This window comes from Seriola lalandi, unplaced genomic scaffold, assembly GCF_002814215.2.
Source record: "Seriola lalandi dorsalis isolate HSWRI2012SDOR001 ecotype SW California unplaced genomic scaffold, Sedor1 jcf7180002054945, whole genome shotgun sequence".
Lineage (NCBI taxonomy): Eukaryota > Metazoa > Chordata > Actinopteri > Carangiformes > Carangidae > Seriola > Seriola lalandi.
The window spans coordinates 100,692-121,668 of NW_019525496.1; the positions used below are offsets into that span (position 1 = coordinate 100,692).

The window sequence follows — 20,977 nt, forward strand, 5'->3', positions numbered from 1 at the left end:
AGCTGAGTGTCGAGGGACAGTCTGTTGAGCTGTATTATACAGAGAGGTGTTCAGTTATTGATCCTACTTTCATTGATATAAATGGGGTGGACAAAATATTAGAAACACTTAGACACCACGGTGGGTGTCCACTTTATGTAGCTGTAGTTTTGTCTTGGTGTATCAGTTTCAGATATCGGTTATCAGTGTCTTTAATTACTAATTAGGGGGCGTCGTGTAGCGTAGTGGTTTAAGCAGGCGCCCCATGTGTAGAGGCTACAGTCCTCGCTGCAGTTGGCCCCGGTTCGAATCCTGCATCGGACGGCCTTTTGCTGCATGTCATTCCCCCTCTCTCTGCCTCCCTGTTTCCTGTCACTCTCCACTGTGCTGTCCATTAAAGGCATAAAAGCCCAAAAAAAATATACTTTAATTACTAATTAGTATCAGAATTGGCCCTGACAAAAACCTTTTGGTCGACCCCAAATCTTAAATAGGTTGGTAACATAAGTTGAGTTAATCAAACTGAGTCAAGGTGTGTTAAGTTTGGATAAGTCAGTCTGAAACCCAACACTATTACACTAACACAGCTGTGTTGTTTCTCCAGGCGTTTCAATCAGAACCTGGTGGCTCAGCTCTGGTACTTTGTGAAGTGTGTATACTTCGGTCTGTCGGCCTATCAGATTCGGTCTGGTTACCCAACACGAGTTCTGGGAAACTTCCTGACAAAGAGCCACAACTATCTCAACCTTTTCCTGTTCCAGGGGTGGGTCATCATCAGAGTCCAACACTGACACAAACACAACTGTCCAACTGTTAGCTTAGCACTAAGTATGGAAGCATGGGGAAACTGTTAGCCTAGCTTAGCACTAAGACTGGAATCAGGAGGAAACTGTTAGCCTAGTTTAGCACTAGGACTAGAAGCAGGGGGAAACTGTTAGCCTAGCTTAGCACTAAGACTAGAAGCAGGGGAAACTATTAGCTTAGCTTAGGACTAATGATGGAATCAGGGGGAAATTGTTAGCATAGCTTAGCACTAAGACTGGAATCAGGGGGAAACTGTTATCCTAGCTTAGCACCAAGACAGGAAGATGAGCTCTGTACCAAAGTCATTGATATTTTAATCAAATAATTTTCCCAGAGATTACTATTGGCTCCCTACTTGTGTTACTGTCTCTGTCTGTCTCTCTACCTGCCTGTCTCTCTACCTGTCCGTCTTCCTGTCCTCTTGTAGTTTCCGTCTGGTTCCCTTCCTGACAGAGCTAAGGGCAGTGATGGACTGGGTGTGGACTGACACCACCTTGTCTCTGTCCTCATGGATTTGTGTGGAGGACGTTTACGCCCACTGCTTCGTCTTAAAGTGCTGGAGGGAGTCTGAGAAGGTGTGAGTCCAATCATGTGTTTATGTGTATTCGTGTCGTTGTGTGTGTATTTGTACACAGAGGTACCCATCAGCCTCAGGGTCAGAATAAGTGTGTATATTTAAATGTGTGTATTTGTGTGTATTTGTACACAGAGATACCCTCAGCCCCGGGGTCAGAAGAAGAAGCGGGTTGTGAAGTATGGGATGGGTGGTCTGATTGTTCTGTTACTGATCTGTATCGTCTGGTTTCCACTGCTCTTCATGTCGCTCATAAAATCTGTCGCTGGAGTAGTTAACCGACCGCTCGACGTCTCTCTGACCATCACATTAGGAGGCTTCCAGGTAAACACACCTGTGCTGCAGACACCTCGACAGTGGCAGCAGAAGCAGTGGTAATATTGGTTAGAGTAGAAGTAGGAATAATATGGTTGAAGTACCATTAGCAGTATTAGCACTACTTAAATACGTTGTTGTTGACAGTATTAGAGGTAATATTAGCAGTATTAGCAGTATTACAACATGTTGTTGACAGTATTAGCAGTAACATTAGAAGTATTAGCAGTACTATAACTTGTTGTTGTTGACAGCCCATCTTCACGATGAGTGCGCAGCAGAATCAGCTCAAAGATCTGACTGAGGAAGACTTCAGCTCCTTCATCAGCTCCTATAGCTACACACCTGTAAGTTTTCCTCAGTACTTGTACAGACAGTTCCTTGTTTTAATTCTTGCAATAACTCTGTTGCCTGTGTTTCCCAGAGTGCTTTGCAGTTCCTGGAGGCATACAGTCGTGAGGATGTGACGGTGGCAGAGCTGCAGGGCAGCAGTAACTCTCTGTGGACCATCAGTCCTCCCAGCAGGCAGTACCTGAGTCAGGTTCTCAACCTGGACCATTTCCCCCTCACTGTGTCCTGGACTGTTCAGAGGTCAACTTATCCTCCTCATCAATAATCAATCATCATCACTTTAATTGATACTTCTAAATTACCTCTAATCAGAAGCAACAGTAGTAGTAGTAATTGTCACAGTAGTACAAATAGCAGTATTACTACAAGGGGAAGTTGTAGTAGTAGTATTAGGGATTTTAAGCAGCGGCGGTTGAAGGGATGATACAGTGTGGTGCACTGACGTAGATTCTAACCCTAGGTGTTAGGGTTCTAACCCTAACCCTAACCCCATGATTTTCCAGTTTATTCATGGAGATGTCAGACAAACCTTTGTTAATCTCCATCCTCTGGGGCGTCGTGTAGCGTAGTGGTCTAAGCAGGCGCCCCATGTGTAGAGGCTACAGTCCTCGCTGCAGTTGGCCCCGGTTCGAATCCCGCATCGGACGGCCTTTCGCTGCATGTCATTTTTCCCCTCTCTGCCTCCCTGTGTCCTGTCTCTTTCCACTATACTATCAAATAAAGGCATAAAAAAAAGCCCCAAAAAATATACTTTAAAAAAAAAAAAAAAAAAAATCTCCATCCTCTGTTACTGAGGAAACCATGATGCTGTCTGTGGTGCTGAGGTCAGCTCTAAAGCAAATATCAAGAGCTCTCAGCTCATTTTCAGAGACATGTAGCAACATTCAGAGAGACCTCGGTTTCCTGAAGTAGTGAACTAACTGTTGTTAGAGTTAAATGTTGGTTGGCGATGTTTGATTTCCATCACTACGGCAACATGTTGGGATGTATATGGGCGCTGTAGTGTCACTTCAACCGTCGCTGCTTAAAGTCCCTATTAGGAGTTACTGTACTGCTTCTGCTTCTATAGTTGTGTTAACAGTATTAGCAGAAGTGTCTGTCCAGAGTTCAGCAGCTTGACTTCACTGATCAATAATCAATAAATCATCAGTTAATTAAACAAATTAAAAATGTTTTTTTTAAATAGGAACTTAAGTCTGGGGGCGAAGGCGGAGCTTGCATCAGGTAAACATGTGACCTACCTGGACAATCAGACTCGTCTAGAGCTGATCGAGCTGCTGAATGGGACGAGGACTCTTCCTGTGTGAGTACAGGGGCCGGAGTTATCAGGGGTGGAAGGGGCTTGGGTTCTAAAGCGAACTGTAACCCAGTTATTAGCCAGCAGCTAGTGGAGACCAAAGGAAAGGTAAGTAGCCTGAGCTCCAGGCTACAGACTAAAAGACTACAAAAACATGTCCGCCACTGTTCTCTCTGCTCTCTGATAGGCTAGCTACGTTAGCTTTGAGCCTTAGATAGGTGGAAACTTATAATAACATCAGACTCTATTGGATGGTTAATCCACGTTACAGACACATAATTATATTTGTAAGAGTAGGTGTGTTAACTATGATTTAAATCACCAACTCTGACATTTAGAACAAAATGAATATATATATATATATATAAACTGTATATATATATATATATACATACATATATATAATATATACATTGTAAAATGAATTAGTATTGTTAGATATATCAATGCTACTGATGCAACTCCTCACAATAACTGAGGGTGGTGTGCAGGTGTGTAGTTGTGTAGTTGTGTGTGTTTTTTTTCAGGGTGATACAGGAAGTGTTTCCATGTTTCATCCGAGCTCCCAGCGACTCCAACGCCAAACCCATCGAACAGCTTTACACAGGTTTAATATGAATATGATTTAATATTCACAGTCATGGAAACACGTTCGTGTGTGTCTCAGTCATGGCTGAATATTTACTGTTGTTTATTTGTTTATGGTCCAGTTCTCTCTCCTTTCGTCCAATCAGATGACCAATACAAGGACATTCTGCTGGCTCTAGAAAGGTCAACCAATCAGAGCAGAGAGATCCAGGAGTGGTGGATTGTCGACCAACCGGCTGCCAGCCTGCTGCAGGTCGGGGCTTCCCTGAGTGACAGGAGGGAGGCAGGGCTTCAGCTGTTTGTGTTCAGTGATAAAGTCAGTCCTCCAAGTCTGGGCTTCCTGGCTGGATACGGGTAAACATCACCTCCAAGTACTGCAAGTTCTACTAGTACTACAAGTACTGCTAGTATTCGCGGTTCTGCGAGCACTACGAGTAATGTGAGTTCTGCAAGTACTGAGAGTACTCAGGGTTCAGCGAGTACTCCAGGTACTACAAGTTCTGCAAGTACTGAGAGTACTCAGAGTTCAGCGAGTACTCCAGGTACTACAAGTTCTGCAAGTACTGCAAGTACTGCGATTACTGCGGGTTCTGCAAGTTCTGTGAGTACTGCGAGTAATGTGAGTACTGCGAGTAATGTGAGTACTGCGAGTACTGTGAGTTCTGTGAGTACTGTGAGTTCTGTGAGTTCTGCAAGTTTTGCGAGTACTCAGAGTATTATGAGATCTGCGAGTACTGCGAGTAATTCAAGTACTCCAAGTAATAACTACTAGTAACTACTGCAGTAACAGGAGTACAATCACATTATACTCACCGCAGTAACCATGACTACAGTAGTGAGTAACATGAATGAGGGTCATAGAGGAAGTGATATTAGTTTGACTAAGAATCAGTAGATTACAAATAAAGTATTGTTTCCCACCCCCCCACCCACAGCATCATGGGACTGTACGCCTCGGTGGTGCTGGTCATAGGGAAGTTTGTCAGAGAGTTCTTCAGTGGGATCAGTCACTCCATCATGTTCGAGGAGCTGCCGTGTGTTGACCGCATCCTCAAACTCTGCACAGACATCTTCCTGGTAACAGCTCCATCGCCTTCATGATCAGATTAGTGGAATACTTTGATCATCTGATTAGTTTTAATGCTTAAATCTGATTGGCTGGCATTCTGTGATTTGATTGCCTATTTCTGTTTCAGGTGAGAGAGACAGGTGAGCTGGAGTTGGAGGAGGAGCTTTACGCCAAACTGATCTTCCTGTATCGATCACCAGAGACTCTGATCAAATGGACACGACGCTGACCTTATTGATCATCACATTCCTGATCAGAAACATCACACACCTGACAGTGAGCAGAGCATGTGTTTCCTTCAGCGTTCTCTAAATGTTACACAGGGAACCTTCAGGGATTGTTCTCCAGACATTCTCCAAACGTTATTGTAAAGGACAAAGGGACATCAGTGACGATGGTTGTGGAGGATTCATGGATTAGTGGAACATTACCTGTTTGCTAGGTGATCAATAGGAGCAGCTGGGAGGCAGAGCTAAGGCTGACAACAACCATCTAATGAAATCCAAACTGATCTCCGTGGACAGTGTAATGGGAATATTGTAATATTAAGAATTGATTACTGATCATCAATAACTGCAGGGACATGTCGCTTCCTGGAAAACCTGGAATTATATAATGTGGTTTTGAGGTCATGGAAAAGTCCTGGAAAACATTCGACCAAAAAGTCCTGCAAAATAAAGAAGGACTGAAACTAGACTACGACTAAATTTACTTAATGTTATAAGAACGTGTATTCCAGGACCTTTTTCATGACTTGATGTTAGGGGACTCAATAAAGAGGGAGTGACGTGTGAATTGACAATAGAAGAAACCAAAGAGTGCCACAGCTGATTTCATTTATGTTTACAGGAGTATTTATCTTAGTACTATGTTTATTTTGGCTGTGACTAGGTCTGTGTTAACATCACCTGTACTTTAAAGTTGTGTTACTCAAGCTTCGTTATAGCCTAATACTTCTCATTGTAAAATTAACCTTGACCTCAAACTACATCATGTTGGGTCCTTGATTTTGAGGGAATTTGGCCTGGAAAGTCTGAAAAGTCCTTTGATGTTGAATTTGATGTTTAAGAAGATGTGGGAACCCTATTTCTGCATAAGGTCTATGGGTCCATTCTATGTTAGCTCCATTTTAGATCTACATTAGCTCTACATCAGATCTATGTTAGTTCTATGTAAGTTCTACAACAGATCTATGTTAGCTCTACATCAGATCTGTTAGTTCTAAGTAAGTTCCACGTTAGGTCTATGTTAGCTCTACATGTGACCTATGTTAGCTCTACATCTGATCTATGTTAGTTCTACATCAGATCTATGTTTGTTCTACATTAGATCTAATGTTTGTTCTACATAAGACCTATGTTAGTTCTACATCAGATCTCTGTTCTACATTACATCTAATGTTAGTTCTACATTAGATCTATTTTAGTTCTACATCAGTTCTATGTTAGTTCTACATCAGATCTGTGTTAGTTCTACGTTAGCTCTATGTTAGCTCTACGTTAGGTCTATATTAGTTCCACATCAGATCTGTGTTAGCTCTACATCAGATCTATGTTAGTTCCATGTTTGTTCTACATTAGATCTAATGTTAGTTCTACATAATATCTATGTTAGTTCTACATCAGATCTCTGTCCTACATTAGATGTAATGTTAGCTCTACATTAGATTTATGTTAGTTCTATATTAGATTTATGTTAGTTCTACATCAGATCTATGTTAGTTCTATGTTAGATCTGTTAGTTCTAGATTAGATCTACATCAGTTCTATGTTAGTTCTACGTTGGATCTATGTTCTACGTTAGATCTATGTTAGCTCTATGCTAGCTCTACGTTAGCTCTATATTAGTTCCACATCAGATCTGTGTTAGCTCTACATCAGATCTATGTTAGTTCCATGTTTGTTCTACATTAGATCTAATGTTAGTTCTACATAAGATCTATGTTAGTTCTACATCAGATCTCTGTTCTACATTAGATGTAATGTTAGCTCTACATGAGATCCATGTTAGCGCTACATCTGATCTATGTTAGTTCTACATCAGATCAATGTTAGTTCTACATTAGATCTATGTTAGTCCTACATTAGATCTATGTAAGTTCTACATTAGATCTATGTTAGTTCTACATTAGATCTTTTACATCAGATGTTAGTTCTACGTTAGATCTGAGTTAGTTCTACATTAGATCTATGTTAGCTCTATGTAAGCTCTACGTTAGGTCTGTTAGTTCTACATCAGATCTATGTTAGTCCTACTTTAGATCTTTGTTAGTTCTACATTAGATGTATGTTAGTTTTACATCAGATCTATTCTAGTTCTACGTGAGATCTATGTTAGCTCTATGTTAGCTCTATATTAGACCTGTGCACAGGTGGGAGATGAGCAGAGGTAACTCACTGAATCAGTAGGAATGATCAAGGTGCAAGACATCATGCCCTTACAGGTGGATACAGGGAGCTGTCAATCAACCGAGTGTAGACACAATGACCAATCATAGGAAGATAAGTGGAAACAGCTGTTCAAGTCTTCACCTGACATTGGAATAACATACAACAAAGGCCCAATCCCAACGTCCCCCCTGAACCCTGAACCCTCCCAGACTTCACTGACGTCACTTGGTGAGTTATTGAGTGTGAGAGGCTGCAGGGCTCAGAGTGGTGTAAAGAGGAATGGGACAACACTTATATCACGTTACCTTGACAACACCAAAACATTAGCTTCCATTGTGGGCTTTGGGACATTTGTTTTGTACATGGGACTGGGGCTTACACTTAGTCCACATTTCCTTCTGGTGACAGAAAACTGGAGGTAAATCATAGATGTAGAGGAAATACAATGAACCCAGTTGTTTTTGAAGGTTTTCTGACTGACATTAAATGTAAACTCAGTGTTTTCTTGTGAAGATCTGAAACAAACAGTGAATATGTAAAAATAAAAGACTTCTGTTGACCTGACTGAGTCAGCTGCTTGTTTGTTGACGGTCCACAATAACAACAACAACACCTGAGGCCTGTACTACGAAGCAGGATTTGAGGTTATCGAGGTAACTTCAGGTTTAACTCTGGGTTTTCAGTCCTACAACGGTGGTTCACTTGTTACCAAGGTAAATCACCATGGTAACTTAGGCTGAACTCTTAACCTGCTCCGGCGCAGGTTAACTTCAATGATCAGATCAAAACCTTTCAACAGCCACAATACTGACCAATAGGATACCTGGAAAAACTGAGTCACAATAAAGTGATCAATAATAAAAGTAGATATTGTATATAAAAAAATGTGGAATAGTTTTCCTGTTTGAGTCTTTCCATGTGTCCACTCTGGTTTTAAAACAAAGCTTCTAAAACAATGCGCAGAAAGTTTATTAGGCTAAATAGCCTGTATAATAAGTATTATAGCTTTATTTTAATTGATCAAATATTCTTTAATTCGACAGGATTCCTGACAGTGATGAAGCTTTTATTCTCCTCTTCATCACTGCAGCTCAGAACAACATGAGGAGACTCTATGACCACAACTGGAAATAAAAACTACACCTCTGATGTCTTTGATTAAAACAATTAGCCTCACACTGTTAATTATTTCATGATTATAAATGAACATTTTAGTCAGACTGATTCATCAGACATCAACAAATCCTCTCTTCTTTTCTTTCTCTCATCTCTGCAGCAGAAACAGTCTGACATTAACTGTTATATCTGCATCACATGTTCATAAGTTTGTTCATCATCAGACTGAAGAGCGAAAATACTCAAACATAATGATAATTCATGCAATTATTTACAATATATCTTTAGCCTGACTTTAATATAAATTATATTTAAACATGGAAATACATTTTTTTATTCCAGTCATGTGATCATATTGTTTACATGTCACCTTGTTGAATGTCACTGTTGGACGTTGCTATAACAGAACTTACCGGCAAGTATCAGAGTTTCTTCTCATATCATATCAAGAACTTAATTCATGGTTCAGATGATGTTGCTTATAATTAACAAGTCCACCTCTTTCACATGAACGTGCTCGTACCTGGACAGGTAGACCCAGGGTTAACTGAGCCAGTAGATAACCAGTTTAATAGTACGGGTTATCAGGACGGCCAATGTTAGGTTCAGTCAAGCCTGTTAACTAAAGGTTATCCTGGGTATATTGAACTTGCTTTGTAGTACAGGCCTCTGGGGTCTGTGCCATCATTGTCGCTCAGGTAATCTGCACTTACTTGAAAAAGCCTGGTCAGAATTAACGTCCACTTTCACTTCAGGCTCGCACAACATGCGCACGCACAGACTATACAAGCAGTCCAGAATAATCAATCGTGGAAAACAAGATGACATCACAGAGAGAAGGAAAACAAGAGCCACAGAGCAGTTCTGTGTTAGAGTCACTGTCCTGTATAATACTTATCAGTAAGCGGTAACTGTGTGAGAAAATACACCTGTGCTCACCTTCTTCACGTGAGGGCAGTGTACAGCGCTTTGATAGCTCACCTGTCATAGGACACATCATCAGTTTACTCATAACCGCAATGTTACAGGTTCATGGTCCTTCCTGCATGTCATCCTCTCTCTCACTGTGGCCATCAGAATGAAGAAGTATGTAATTACTAGTATACTGCCAACTGCAGCCTATATAATAGTCTATGTTAGCTTAGATCATACAACAACCATTATAGGTAACAAGGAAATAGTCAGGAGATTGATCATGCTAATATTCCATCCATTCACTTAGATTTGGGGCTGAAGGTTAAGATAATTATTCATTTTAGAAAATTCATAAATATGATTGATAGCCTACATTATTAATATGACACTGTATCTACATAAATATTCATATCAATTTGTCCTGTATAATTGCATATAAATGCAGGGTTGACCCATGTATATCAATCCCACTGTTAAACACAACCTAAGTTATAACAGAGCTGGTTGTGCACAGAATCCTTAACCTTAACCTTAAAGAATTCATTATAAAAAATAAAATTATTGTTATTTTAGCTTATTAGCACATGAAAGGGGGGGGGGGGTCGACCCAATTTTTTCCGAACACGAACATGAAAAAAGTGATGCGAGCGCAAAACACTCTTGGACTGTCTTCTGGGATTCTGTTTGCGGCCAGCCTGCTACGGCTAACAGGCTAGTTCAGCTGTATCAGTTAGCATGGTTACTGAGGAGGGAAATCTATAAGCCACAGTGATGTAACGGAACTGTGACTTACATTAGCGAGATTTAAATAAATCAGGCCTTTCCTTTATCTGCCTTAATGGAACAGGATCCTGTTCTCAAATCAGTTCTGAGCTAAATAGTGAAGCTACAACAACAGAGGAAACTGGACAAAGAAGCAACAACAACACAGAAGTGGATGTGCTTTATTGGGATTCACTGATGAAACAGAGGAAGCAGATCAGAGTGAAACTGTCTCTCTGTCTTTCAATCGTCTGATGGTTTTTGTTTTTGTGCTGTTCAGACGAAGCCCCCCCACCCCTACCCCCATCCCATTATAGTAACAGTTAAATTCCAAAAGTAATTTCAGGATTTCATTGAAATTTACAAATGATAAACTGATAAATTCAGCTATTCAACAACTGTTTTGTTTTGGGGGGTAAAGGTCAAGTGGAGGACTTTTTATTACTAAGTTTTTTAGTCTATAGACTGCTTTTAACGCCCCCCACCCCCCATCCATGTCATGATTCCATATAAAAACATTCCTAGTCTGTGTGATCATTTGATTAATGCAAATTAAAAGAATTCATCAGTTCATTACTGTTGTGCTGTTATTCATTCATTCATCTGGAAGACTCTTATTGCTACATGTCAACGACTTCCTGTAATGTCCATGGTCCAGCAGCATTTTCATCATCATCTTCATCATCTCCCTGTCTTCATCATCATCTTCATCAGCGCAGTCTAAATAAAGGATCTTTACCATCTGTGACTGTTTTGAACATCCTTCAAGTTTAAAGTGAATCTGTGATGTAACGCTGATGTCATTAAAAAGTCATATGACCTGTGAGTTGTGCTGTCACTTACTGAGACAGTTCTGATTGGTTATCCCACTTCCTCATCCCTCATCCTCCTGCCTTAGACCAGAATCCACCTGTGAAATAATCCTCAGCTTCTCCCTGTTCGAGTACTTCCTCTGTGATGTCACTTCCTCTGACCTCAGCCTGCTGGCCTGTGATGTCACATGTGATGACGTAATCTCAGTCGACTCAAATGATTCGTCCTCTCCGTGCGTCAGTTTACTGTAACCTGTGATGATGCTGCCGGTCGGCAGGCTCCGCCTCCTACAGGGGGGGGGTGGCATGGATGAGGAGGAGAGGAGGTGAGACAGGGAGGAGAGAGACAGGTGTGAGTGGGTGAGGGAGGAGGAGGAGAGGAGGAGTAGGGCCTGGGAGCCTCTTGATGTCACCTCCTGGAAGGATCTAGGTGGGGGCGGGTTGGAGAAGCAAAGAGGATACGGCATACATGAATCCTCCTGTATGCTGCCTCCCCCGACCCTCCCCTTCACCTCTCCTCCCCCACCATCCCTCCAGCTCCGGCCCGTTCCAGCTCGAGCTGAGTGCCTCCTGCGAGGGGCAGGAGGGCGTGGGCGGCGCAGGGGTAAGGTGAATGAGCTGAGTTCCTCCTTCTGCAGGGAGGTCCAGCAGGTCGAGAGGAGGGGTGGGCTGAAGCTCGGGGGGAGGGACAGTCTGTGGGAGGTGGAGGAGGAAAGGGTAGGGGGTACATCTGGATGCTCCTGGTAGATACTGAATACTGTGTCTCCTCCTCCATCACTACCCCCACCTTCATCTCTGCTGCTGACATGCAACTGTTGCCTTGACAACACCCCACCTCCTTCCTCCCACCTTCCTCCCTCCCTCCTATTCATCAGGGAGGTGGGGTAAACCCTGGGTTTAGACTCCAGGCTCTTTGATTGGATGTAGTTAACAAGGCCGTTGAGTGGATTGGTTGAGGAGCGGCGGGCGGAGTAGGAGGTGGAGCTGTTGGGTCTGCGGAGGCTGTGGAGGTCGATGACAGTGGAGTAAATGTCCCGCAGGTTTATGACCTTCGTCTTCTTGTCCCGGTTTTCATGCAGGACGGCGTTTGCACAGATGAACAGGAAGATACCAATGCCCATGATGAGAGGACCAAAGACCTTCAGCCTATCAGAGTACAGATACCTGCAGAGACATTTAATACAGCCAATCAGAGATTATCTGTGCACACAAACAAAAAAGTAACTGCTGCCACTATAACCTACTAAAGAACCATGAGAACTTCCTATAGGTCTTTTAAAACCTCCCAAAACACTACTAGAACCTCTTAAAGACCATTAGAACCTCCAACATAACAACTAAAACATCATCAGGGCCACTAGCACTTTCCTGCAGACCATTTCAATTAGCACAAGAACCTAGGATTGCCAAATGTACTATGAGGCCAATACAACTTGAATCACTTGATGTACCACTGGAACCACCTAAAGGACCACTATAATGCACTAAAAACCAGCTGAATGATGTTTACTACAGCTTCCTTAAGGATCACACCAAGAACACAACTAGAACTTCTCAAAAAGCACTAGAGCTACCAAAAGGAGCACTAGAACTTGAATGATTTTTAGAACAACTTCAGCTACAAGAGCCTAATGGAACCCTCACTACAACCTCCAAAAGACCACCTCACTTTCACCAAGAACCATCTAAAGGACCACAAGGATATCCTAGGCTCACTAGAACCACCTAAAGGACCACTATGTCTCTCTCGCTAGTAGAACTTCACAATAATCATGGTAATCTCCTACAGGATATTTAGAACTACCTTAATTACAACAAGAACCTACAGAACCAGTAGAACCTCCTACAGGAGCTCCTGAAGGACGATTGCATCCCACCAAGGGAATACAGACCACTACAACCTCTTTCATGACACTTCAGAACTTCAGGGCCCCTCAGTTACAAGAACCTAAAGAACCAGTAGAATCTCCTACAGGAGCCATGTTGAATTTACTGTCACGTGTAGATGAGACTGTAACAGAGTTTACCTGTCCAGAAAATCCTCCAGAAATCCTCGTGAAGGCCGTCGGGTTGTCTCGCTGAGAGTTTCTGTGTGGTTAAACATGTCATCACGTCCTCCTTTGTCCCCTCCCCCTCTGTCGTCTCTTCCATCTTCTTCATCTCCTCCTCCTTTGTCTCCTCCCCCTCTGTCATCTCCTTCTTCTCCTTGGCGTTCCTCCCCCCTTTCTCCTCCCTGGAAACAGACGGACATTCACCAATCAAATTCAGAATTCAGCGAAGCAGCCATCAATGAGGATGATGATGATGTCACTGTGATGAACCTATGTGGTCCACTCATCTGCCCCCCTGCTCTGCTGTGTTGAGCTCTACATGTGCACCTTCCCAGGTAAATAACTAACTGCCGATTGGCCACACAGCTGATGGTCTGACAGATCTGAGTCCTCTGTTCTGTAAGGTGTCTGTGTCTGGAGCTCACCTGAGTGCCAGCAGGTGCAGGTGTGGAGCTGATGGATGACACTGAGGCCATCGCGGCGCCCTCCTGTGGCTGAGACCTGAAGAACAGTCCGTCTCGAGGCCAGTAGCCCAGAGCTGCCATGACCACACCAACGAGCAGGACCAGGATACCGAGCGCAGCCACGAGACCTGAGACTGAGCACAGCTTCAACTTCCCCTTGACCACCACCACCTCACTCCTTCTGGGGGGGGGGGTGTAACATGTAAGTGCAGACTGACATGTTACATCATTACATTTTGTGGGTGTGGGTGTGCGTGTGTGTGTGTGTTTGTGTGTGTGTGTGTGTGCGTGTGCGTGTGCGTGCGCGTGTGCGTGTGTGTGTGTGTGTGTGCGTGTGTGTGTGCGTGTGTGTGCGTGTGTGTGTGCATGCGCGCATGTGTGTATGTGTGTGTTACCTCTTCTTGCTCTTCTTCTTGTGTGTGTGTGGTTTCTGAGGTTTGGACCTCAGTGAGTCTTGTCGCCGGGCGTTGATTCGCAGGAGGCCGCCAGTCGCAATCATCACCACCCACTAATCACACTGTGGCTCAGCAGGCTAAGCCCAGCCCAACGCCACCTCACCTCGACTCATACACCAACTTCCTGTAAGAGAGACAGGTTGAGAGACAGACATTTCCAATACTCCCATTATCTGCTGATGAAGACTCTGCGATAAAGTCAAAAGTTCTGGAACAGGAGGAGTCAGATTTTGATCCATATCCCCAAGAACCAGGTCCTGAAACATCACATCATAATACATGAACTGCCACAATGGACTGCTCCCCCTCTGACAGACAGACAGTGCTGACCTCTGTCTTGGTTCAGTGTTTCCAGTCAGAATTCCAGGAACTACATCCCCCATCATGCACTGCAGTTCCAACACAGAGCCTGACTGGATTCTACTCTGAGTCTGTTCTGTCTGTCCAGACTCTTATCTCTGCTTCCTCTATCAATACTGATCAATACTGATCCATACAATGATCACTTCGCTGTGCAATACTCATCAATACAGTACTGATAATTTCTGTTCAATACCACCAGTCCGTCTAAGTATGACAAACACTGATCAATACTGATCAATACTGAGAGTTTATCAATCACTAATGTAGAATACTGAGCAATCCTTGATCAATACTGCTATCTATTGATCCATACACACAATACAATCAATACTCAAACACCAAACTGTTCACTTAGTCAATCACTACTGCTTCATACTAATCAATACACTTCAGTACTAATCACTGCTGTCCATCATGGGCATTATTGATCATCAATAATGTCAGCATGGGCCAATACTATTGATCATTAACCATCAGTATTGATCAGTATCTGTCAGTATTGTTATCCTGTTCAGAGCAAATTGATCAGTACTGCAGAATACGGACCAATACTGATCAATAACACCACACACAGAGACCATGGCACCACAACACACAACAGAGCAGAGGAGAACACAGTAGAACACAAAAGAACATAATAGAAAACAGAACAACAGAATGGAAGGTATTGTTCTCACAGTTGGAGCTCCTGTCGGTTCATGTTTCTTGTCTTTTCTCCTCATCTTCAACGTCCTCCTCCTCCTCCTCCTCCTCCTGCTGCTCCGATGTTTAAATCTCCTCCCCTCCCCCCTCTGCTCCTCCCTTCTCTCTCTCTGTCTCCCTTTGTCGGTTTAAACCTCTCTCGCCCCCTCTGTGTTTCTGCAGTGATGTGGAGTAAATGAATCTCCTCCTACAAGAGGGACAGACAGGCAGAGAGAGAGACAGGTCCCTCCCACTGACGCTGCTGAAAACACCTCACACTCCCTGTCTGTCTGATCCTGTCTCACTATTCTCCTGTCTGTCTCTCTGAACCTGTCTGACTGTCTACCTGTCTGTCTGACAGTACAGTGATCCAGTCCAGACAGTCTTAGACCTCCTCTGTCCTCTGATCCTGGACCAGCAGTGATGGTGATTCTGGGATGTTGCTGTTGCTAGGAGACAGAGGCAGAGCAGCTCAGCAGCATCTGAACAATTAGTGTCTGTAGAAACTGAGGAAGTTTGTCCCTGCTGAGACCCCATACGTCCAACATCAGAAACTCTTCATCATCAGAGACTCTTCGTCATCCTCACTCACACTCACCTGCTGTGAATTATGGGTAAATTATAGGGAGATTGCTCTGTAAAAGTCATTTATGGTTAAAACCTTCCTGCTTCAATCATCAGAACAAAAGAGTGAGCACATACAAACTCAACTACATCTCCCAGGGTGCATTTCACTGACACAGCTTCACTTACTTTGCTCAGGTTGCACTGAAGTACTGTTTAAACAGCAGCTGATCCGTCCCCTGTGTGAACATGAAACAGCTGATTTTCAGTGGCTGCCTTTGAAACACAGAGGAAGAAAAAATGATGAAGATGATGAGGTCATTAAATATCAAGTCAGAGCTCAGACAATGGAAACATGATGCAGTTTCTGTTGGTTTCATGTTGTTGGAGCTGTGGGATTTTCACACAGGTGTAAACAGGTGAACAGACTTTTCAAGTGGGTGCAAATACACTGTATTATTAATTACTATTATTAATTATTGTTTAAATGGAAATCAAAATATATTCAAATATTTAAACTTGGTTTAGTTTGCCGGTGTGTGTGTGTGTGTGTGTGTGTATAGTGGGAGCGTGGGGGTTGGTTTTGTGTTTGTGGTTTCAACCACTGCTGATTGTTGATTATTGTGAAATGTTATATAACTAATGTTAAATAACTATTGGAGCCAGTCAATCAATTAAGACCTGTGTGACTCACCTGGTTAACAAAATAACCAATAACTGATCAGATCAGAAACTTTATTGATCTCATCAAACACTGACAGAAGCAAAGTTCATATAAATATCAGCAGGTTGTTGAAAACATTAAAACGATCTGGAGGCTTAAATTCATCAGCTGTTACCGTGGAAACCTGAGGGAAACATATGCCCCGCCCCTTGCAGTGACATCCCAGAGGAGGAGGTGTCCAATTCCTGTCAGACTGTCTGAGTACACTACAAATATAGATTTTTAATTTAACTTTAAAATAAACTTTTATAGATACAGTAGATAACAATAGATACTCTTCAGAACACAAGAATAAAATTATAAATATAAAACTAATGTACAACCACAGCAGAAGGGGCGGGACTTATGACGTCACTGTTTATGGTTAAAACCTGAAGGGGCGTTCACCTGGCAGGTCTGAAATATTAAATCCTCAAAGACTTCAGTGGGGGCGGAGCCACAGTGTGATGTCATCCTGTGGTAATTTCACAGAAATTCATAAAAACAAAATCAAACTTTGATAGTCACAGAATATTCACCAAAGAGAAATTATCACATCTGAATTCATGACACTTATATGTTTTATGTATTAAATATTCTTGTGCTTTTGATTGACACTTTTTATGGAAATTAATAGACTTTTACTTTTTTTTTTTAATATGTCATTTTAAAACTTTTCATCACAGTTATAAAATGTCTCATAATTTTCTTGTTTGTTGTGGTTAGAAAATCTTGGAATCAAAGATCTTTTTCATAATGGTGAAATTACAAAATGTTATCAGTGTTTTCACATCATGAGAAGAAATCTTCCTCTTTGATTTGACAAAATCTTCTCTTGCAGTTATGAATTTTTCATAATTACAAGCAGAATCTTTGGTGAATGTGGATCTGTCCATGCGTCCTGCTTTCACTGACATTTTATTAATGTACTTGTGTCGTTTTATTGACAGGAATTAAGAGTCACTTGTGAATATAAAGAAGTTTATAAAAATACATCTGAAGAAAGACAAACACAGAAAAACATCTCTCTGAATGATTAATAAAGTTCTCAGAGTCATGTGAGAATTTATAAAATGTAAAACTGACAAATTGGATCTTAAAACTTTATGAATTTTTATGGACTGTGCTGTTTAACATTTCAGCCAATTAGCTCGCAGCAAAGATGATTCAAGAGATTAAAAAAAATTCAATAACATTTTATCAACTTTGTAAAAAACTTTTTGTTTTCAGGTGCAGCTTGGATCTTAAAACTTTATGAATTTTTATGGACTGTGCTGTTTAACATTTCAGCCAATTAGCTCGCAGCAAAGATGATTCAAGAGATTAAAAAAAATTCAATAACATTTTATCAACTTTGTAAAAAACTTTTTGTTTTCAGGTGCAGCTGTTTTTGTTTGTTTATCATCAGTGTAAGTACTAACATCACTAAGGAAACGTCCCATTTCAGGCTCTGCCTACGTCCCCCTGGCCAACCTGTCCAGTCCAAACGCATCATCACAGCAGAGGTCTCTGTTAGACCTCACCATACCAGAATCCATTGCACACTGCATCTGCTTTGTTGAGTTCAGGTGAGCTCCACTGGTTTGGTGAGCTCCATTTCAGGCTCCACCTCATTTGAGAGATGCAGCCTGAAATGGAGCTCAGGTGTTCTCAGTGATGTTTTTTCCATGATGAACATCACGACTGACTTCTACATGCAGACAGAAACACACCTGAGATCATTGTTGTGACATCATAAAGTTAAATTTGATTAATGATTGGATGGAAAACATTCCCTTAGATTGGGGGAGGGCCTTCTGACATGGGGGTGGAGTTTACAAGTAGGTGTTTCTGGATTGTCTCAGTCATGAGCTGCAGGTGTCAGTGGCATGTGACTCATGCCTGTCCTCAGCATGTGATTGGTTCCCATCCTCATCGCGTGATTGACTCTTGTCCTCAGCATGTGATTGGTTTCCATCGTCATCGTGTGATTGGCTCCTGTCCTCATCGTGTGATTGGCGTGTGTCCTCACCGTGCGATTTGCTCCTGTCCTCGAGGTTTGATTGGTTCCTGTCCTCAGTGTGTGATTGGTTACTGTCCTCAGAATGTAATTGGCTCCTATTCTCAGCGTCTGATTGGCTACTGTCCTCGGCATGTTTGAACATCAGGATGGAGTTGTAAATCTTGAGGGCAGGACCAAGTTTGATTGACATAATCCTCACAATGTCCCGCTGGGTGAGAAGGAGGAGGGCTCGCCCATCAATTTGCTAAAAGGCAGGCAGACAAAAACAAAAACCAATCAGATCACAGCAGGTTCAATGTGATGTCATCAAATCTACAGCAGCTGATTGGTCATTTCACCTCATCTCTGAACTGCTTCGCCTGTTCCTCACATCCGGGGAGAGACTCAATGAAATCTGATACCTGCAGGGAGACAGACAGATCAGCGATAGAGACAGGTCAGAGGTAGAGACAGTGTGACAAAATGTATTTATCAACAAGACGAGGCGTTGTTGAGATGTTAATGAGATGAAACAGACATTGAGGACACATTGAGGACACATTGAGGAGATGTTGAAGAGAAGTTGACGAGACATTGACAAGATGTTAACAAGATGAAACAGATGTTGATGAGACATTGATGAGATGTTGACAAGGAGCCGACAAGATGGACCAACATGACCACCATGTCTACAACATCACAGAATCATCATCAACAGATTTATGAGACAATCCTGTTATCACCTCCTGAAACTAGACTCTAGTCTCTGATCCATCTCTCTCTCTGACCTGTGGTACTGACCTGCTCTCTCTCTCTCTCTGACCTGTCTCTATCTCTATCCTGTGGTACTGACCTGTCACTCTCTCTCTCTCTCTGACTTGTTGTACTGATCTGTCTCCCTCTCTCTCTAACCTGTCTCTATCTCTAACCTGTGGTACTGACCTGTCTCTCTCTCTCTCTCTGACCTAACTCTCTCTCTCTGACTTGTCGTACTGACCTGTCCCTCTCTCTCTCTCTCTCTGACCTCTGTCTCTCTCTCTGACCTATCGTACTGACCTGTTGGACACTCCAGTGTTGGACAGTCTCGGCGTGTACCCCTGCGACCCCCGGCAGCAGTTTGCGGTGTTGCTCCCAGCAGAGCGACAGGTCTCGGCCGGGCTGCGCCGACATGGCCGACAGGAAGACAGACTGGTGGAGGGCAGCCTGCAGGCTGGACTCTGCTGCCGGAAATACAGACAGGTCAGAGAGAAACAGGTTAGAGACAGAAGACATTATCATACAGAGAGGGTCTGAGCTGGATCTGATCTCAGTGTAGACACACCGATACCAGGACTTGGTGGAGTCTCTGTGGAGGACTGTGGTCCAGTCCTGGTCCAGTCCTGGTTCAGAACAGGTTCAGACACACTCTGTAGACTGACCTGTCTCACCCAACTGAGCAGCGAGACAGGCGTCACGTGATCAGAAACAGGAGGAGCTGACAGTCTGCAGTCCCTTAGACTATAAAGCACGGAGAGCACAACCAACACGGCTGTCACCATGGTGAGCTGTTTCCATGGAAACAGCCACTTCATCTGCCTGCTGTTTCTATGGAAACACAGTGAGGCTGGAGAGGGAGGAGGCTGAGAGAGACAGTGGTGCAGCAGAATTTACACAGGCTGTGTTTTCATGTAAGTGACCATTTAAAGGCCTCTGCTCACTTTAACCCATGCTAGGGGTTAGGTTGGTTAGTTGTGTTGCTATGGTTACAAGCAGGTTAAAACACAGGTTAAACTGGTGACCCGCCCTGTGACTGACATGTGATCAGACACTGTTCATTGATCAGGTGAGAGCTCACACACACACACGACACACTGATCTGTGAGCTTCACTCGAAAGCTCTGGTTAACGCTGAAGCTGAATCCGAGCTCAGGATATGTGATGGCAGATAAGTGACTGAGCAGCACCACAAACATATGGACCCCCATCTGGACCCCATTCAGACCAGACCAGCATCATGAGGGGAGGCTGAGACCCTGTGGTCCTCGGTCTCTGAACTCATGGATCTGATTTGGTCTGTGTTTCTTTAATCCTAAATCTCAGTTTATGATGCATATTTTTATGATGCAGGTGTTTATGATGCAGGTGTTTATGATCCTGGTGTTCATGATCCAGGTGTTTATGCTGCTGGTGTTTATGATGCAGGTGTTTATGATGCCAGTGCTTATGATGCATATGTTTATGATGCCGTTGTTTATTAGATTAGATTAGATTACATTAACTTTATTTATCCCACAACTGGGAAATTCATTTACCACAGCAGAAAATAAACATCTATAGAATAAAACATCTGTGGAAATATACAACAAAAATATACCAAATATACACTAGTAAATACAATATACACAATACACACGATATGTACATGAAAAAGTGCAAGTTTGCACATGGTCAGGAAGAGCAGGAGTTGTGGAGTCTGACAGCTGCTGGAATGAAGGACCTGAGGAACCTCTCCTTCTTACAGCGAGGATATAAAAGTCTGCTGCTGAAGAAGCTACTCAGAGACCCTACAGTGTCATGCAGAGGGTGAGAGTTATTGTTCATGATGGATGTCAGCTTAGCTAACATCCTCCTGTCACCTACTTCCTCAATGGAGTCTAGGGGGGCAGCCCAGGACAGAGCTCGCTTTCCGGATCAGTTTGTTGAGCCTCTGCCTATCCCTGTCAGTGCTGCCCCCTCTCCAGCAGACCACAGGAAGTAGATGGCT

The 20,977-nt window shown here is 42.9% G+C and overlaps 3 protein-coding genes across 9 annotated transcripts in view; 1 reads left to right on the plus strand and 2 right to left on the minus strand.

Moving 5' to 3' along the window:
- LOC111644957 (piezo-type mechanosensitive ion channel component 2-like) overlaps positions 1-7,931 on the plus strand; it is a 40,092-nt gene extending 32,161 nt beyond the window's left edge. The window contains exons 46-55 of the mRNA XM_023393957.2: positions 584-742; positions 1,211-1,358; positions 1,493-1,681; positions 1,927-2,019; positions 2,097-2,263; positions 3,210-3,326; positions 3,848-3,927; positions 4,055-4,262; positions 4,844-4,985; positions 5,105-7,931. Of these exons, the coding sequence (XP_023249725.1) occupies positions 584-742; positions 1,211-1,358; positions 1,493-1,681; positions 1,927-2,019; positions 2,097-2,263; positions 3,210-3,326; positions 3,848-3,927; positions 4,055-4,262; positions 4,844-4,985; positions 5,105-5,206 (1,405 nt within the window). The 3' untranslated portion in view covers positions 5,207-7,931. The remainder of the gene's footprint in view (positions 1-583; positions 743-1,210; positions 1,359-1,492; positions 1,682-1,926; positions 2,020-2,096; positions 2,264-3,209; positions 3,327-3,847; positions 3,928-4,054; positions 4,263-4,843; positions 4,986-5,104) is intronic.
- A 2,394-nt stretch (positions 7,932-10,325) lies between these two features.
- Positions 10,326-15,083, minus strand: LOC111644927 (uncharacterized). The gene is made up of 5 exons (XM_023393905.2): positions 14,983-15,083; positions 13,883-14,066; positions 13,449-13,668; positions 13,000-13,205; positions 10,326-12,136 (listed from the first exon to the last, which is right to left on the minus strand). Exons 2-5 carry the CDS (start codon positions 13,984-13,986, stop codon positions 11,035-11,037), a joined length of 1,632 nt encoding a protein of 543 aa, XP_023249673.1. The 5' UTR covers positions 13,987-14,066; positions 14,983-15,083; the 3' UTR covers positions 10,326-11,034.
- A 1,188-nt stretch (positions 15,084-16,271) lies between these two features.
- The window catches only part of LOC111645035 (lethal(3)malignant brain tumor-like protein 4), a 14,864-nt gene continuing 10,158 nt past the window's right edge, over positions 16,272-20,977 (minus strand). For 5 of the 7 annotated variants that reach the window (XM_087170325.1, XM_023394062.2, XM_087170324.1 and 2 more), the window contains 3 exons: positions 19,291-19,454; positions 18,594-18,656; positions 16,272-18,499 (listed from right to left, as the gene is read on the minus strand). In XM_087170325.1, coding sequence (XP_087026451.1) covers positions 18,098-18,499; positions 18,594-18,656; positions 19,291-19,454 — 629 coding nt within the window. In that variant the 3' untranslated portion in view covers positions 16,272-18,097. The remainder of the gene's footprint in view (positions 18,500-18,593; positions 18,657-19,290; positions 19,455-20,977) is intronic. The other 2 variants (XM_023394063.2, XM_087170323.1) reach the window with 1 other exon arrangement.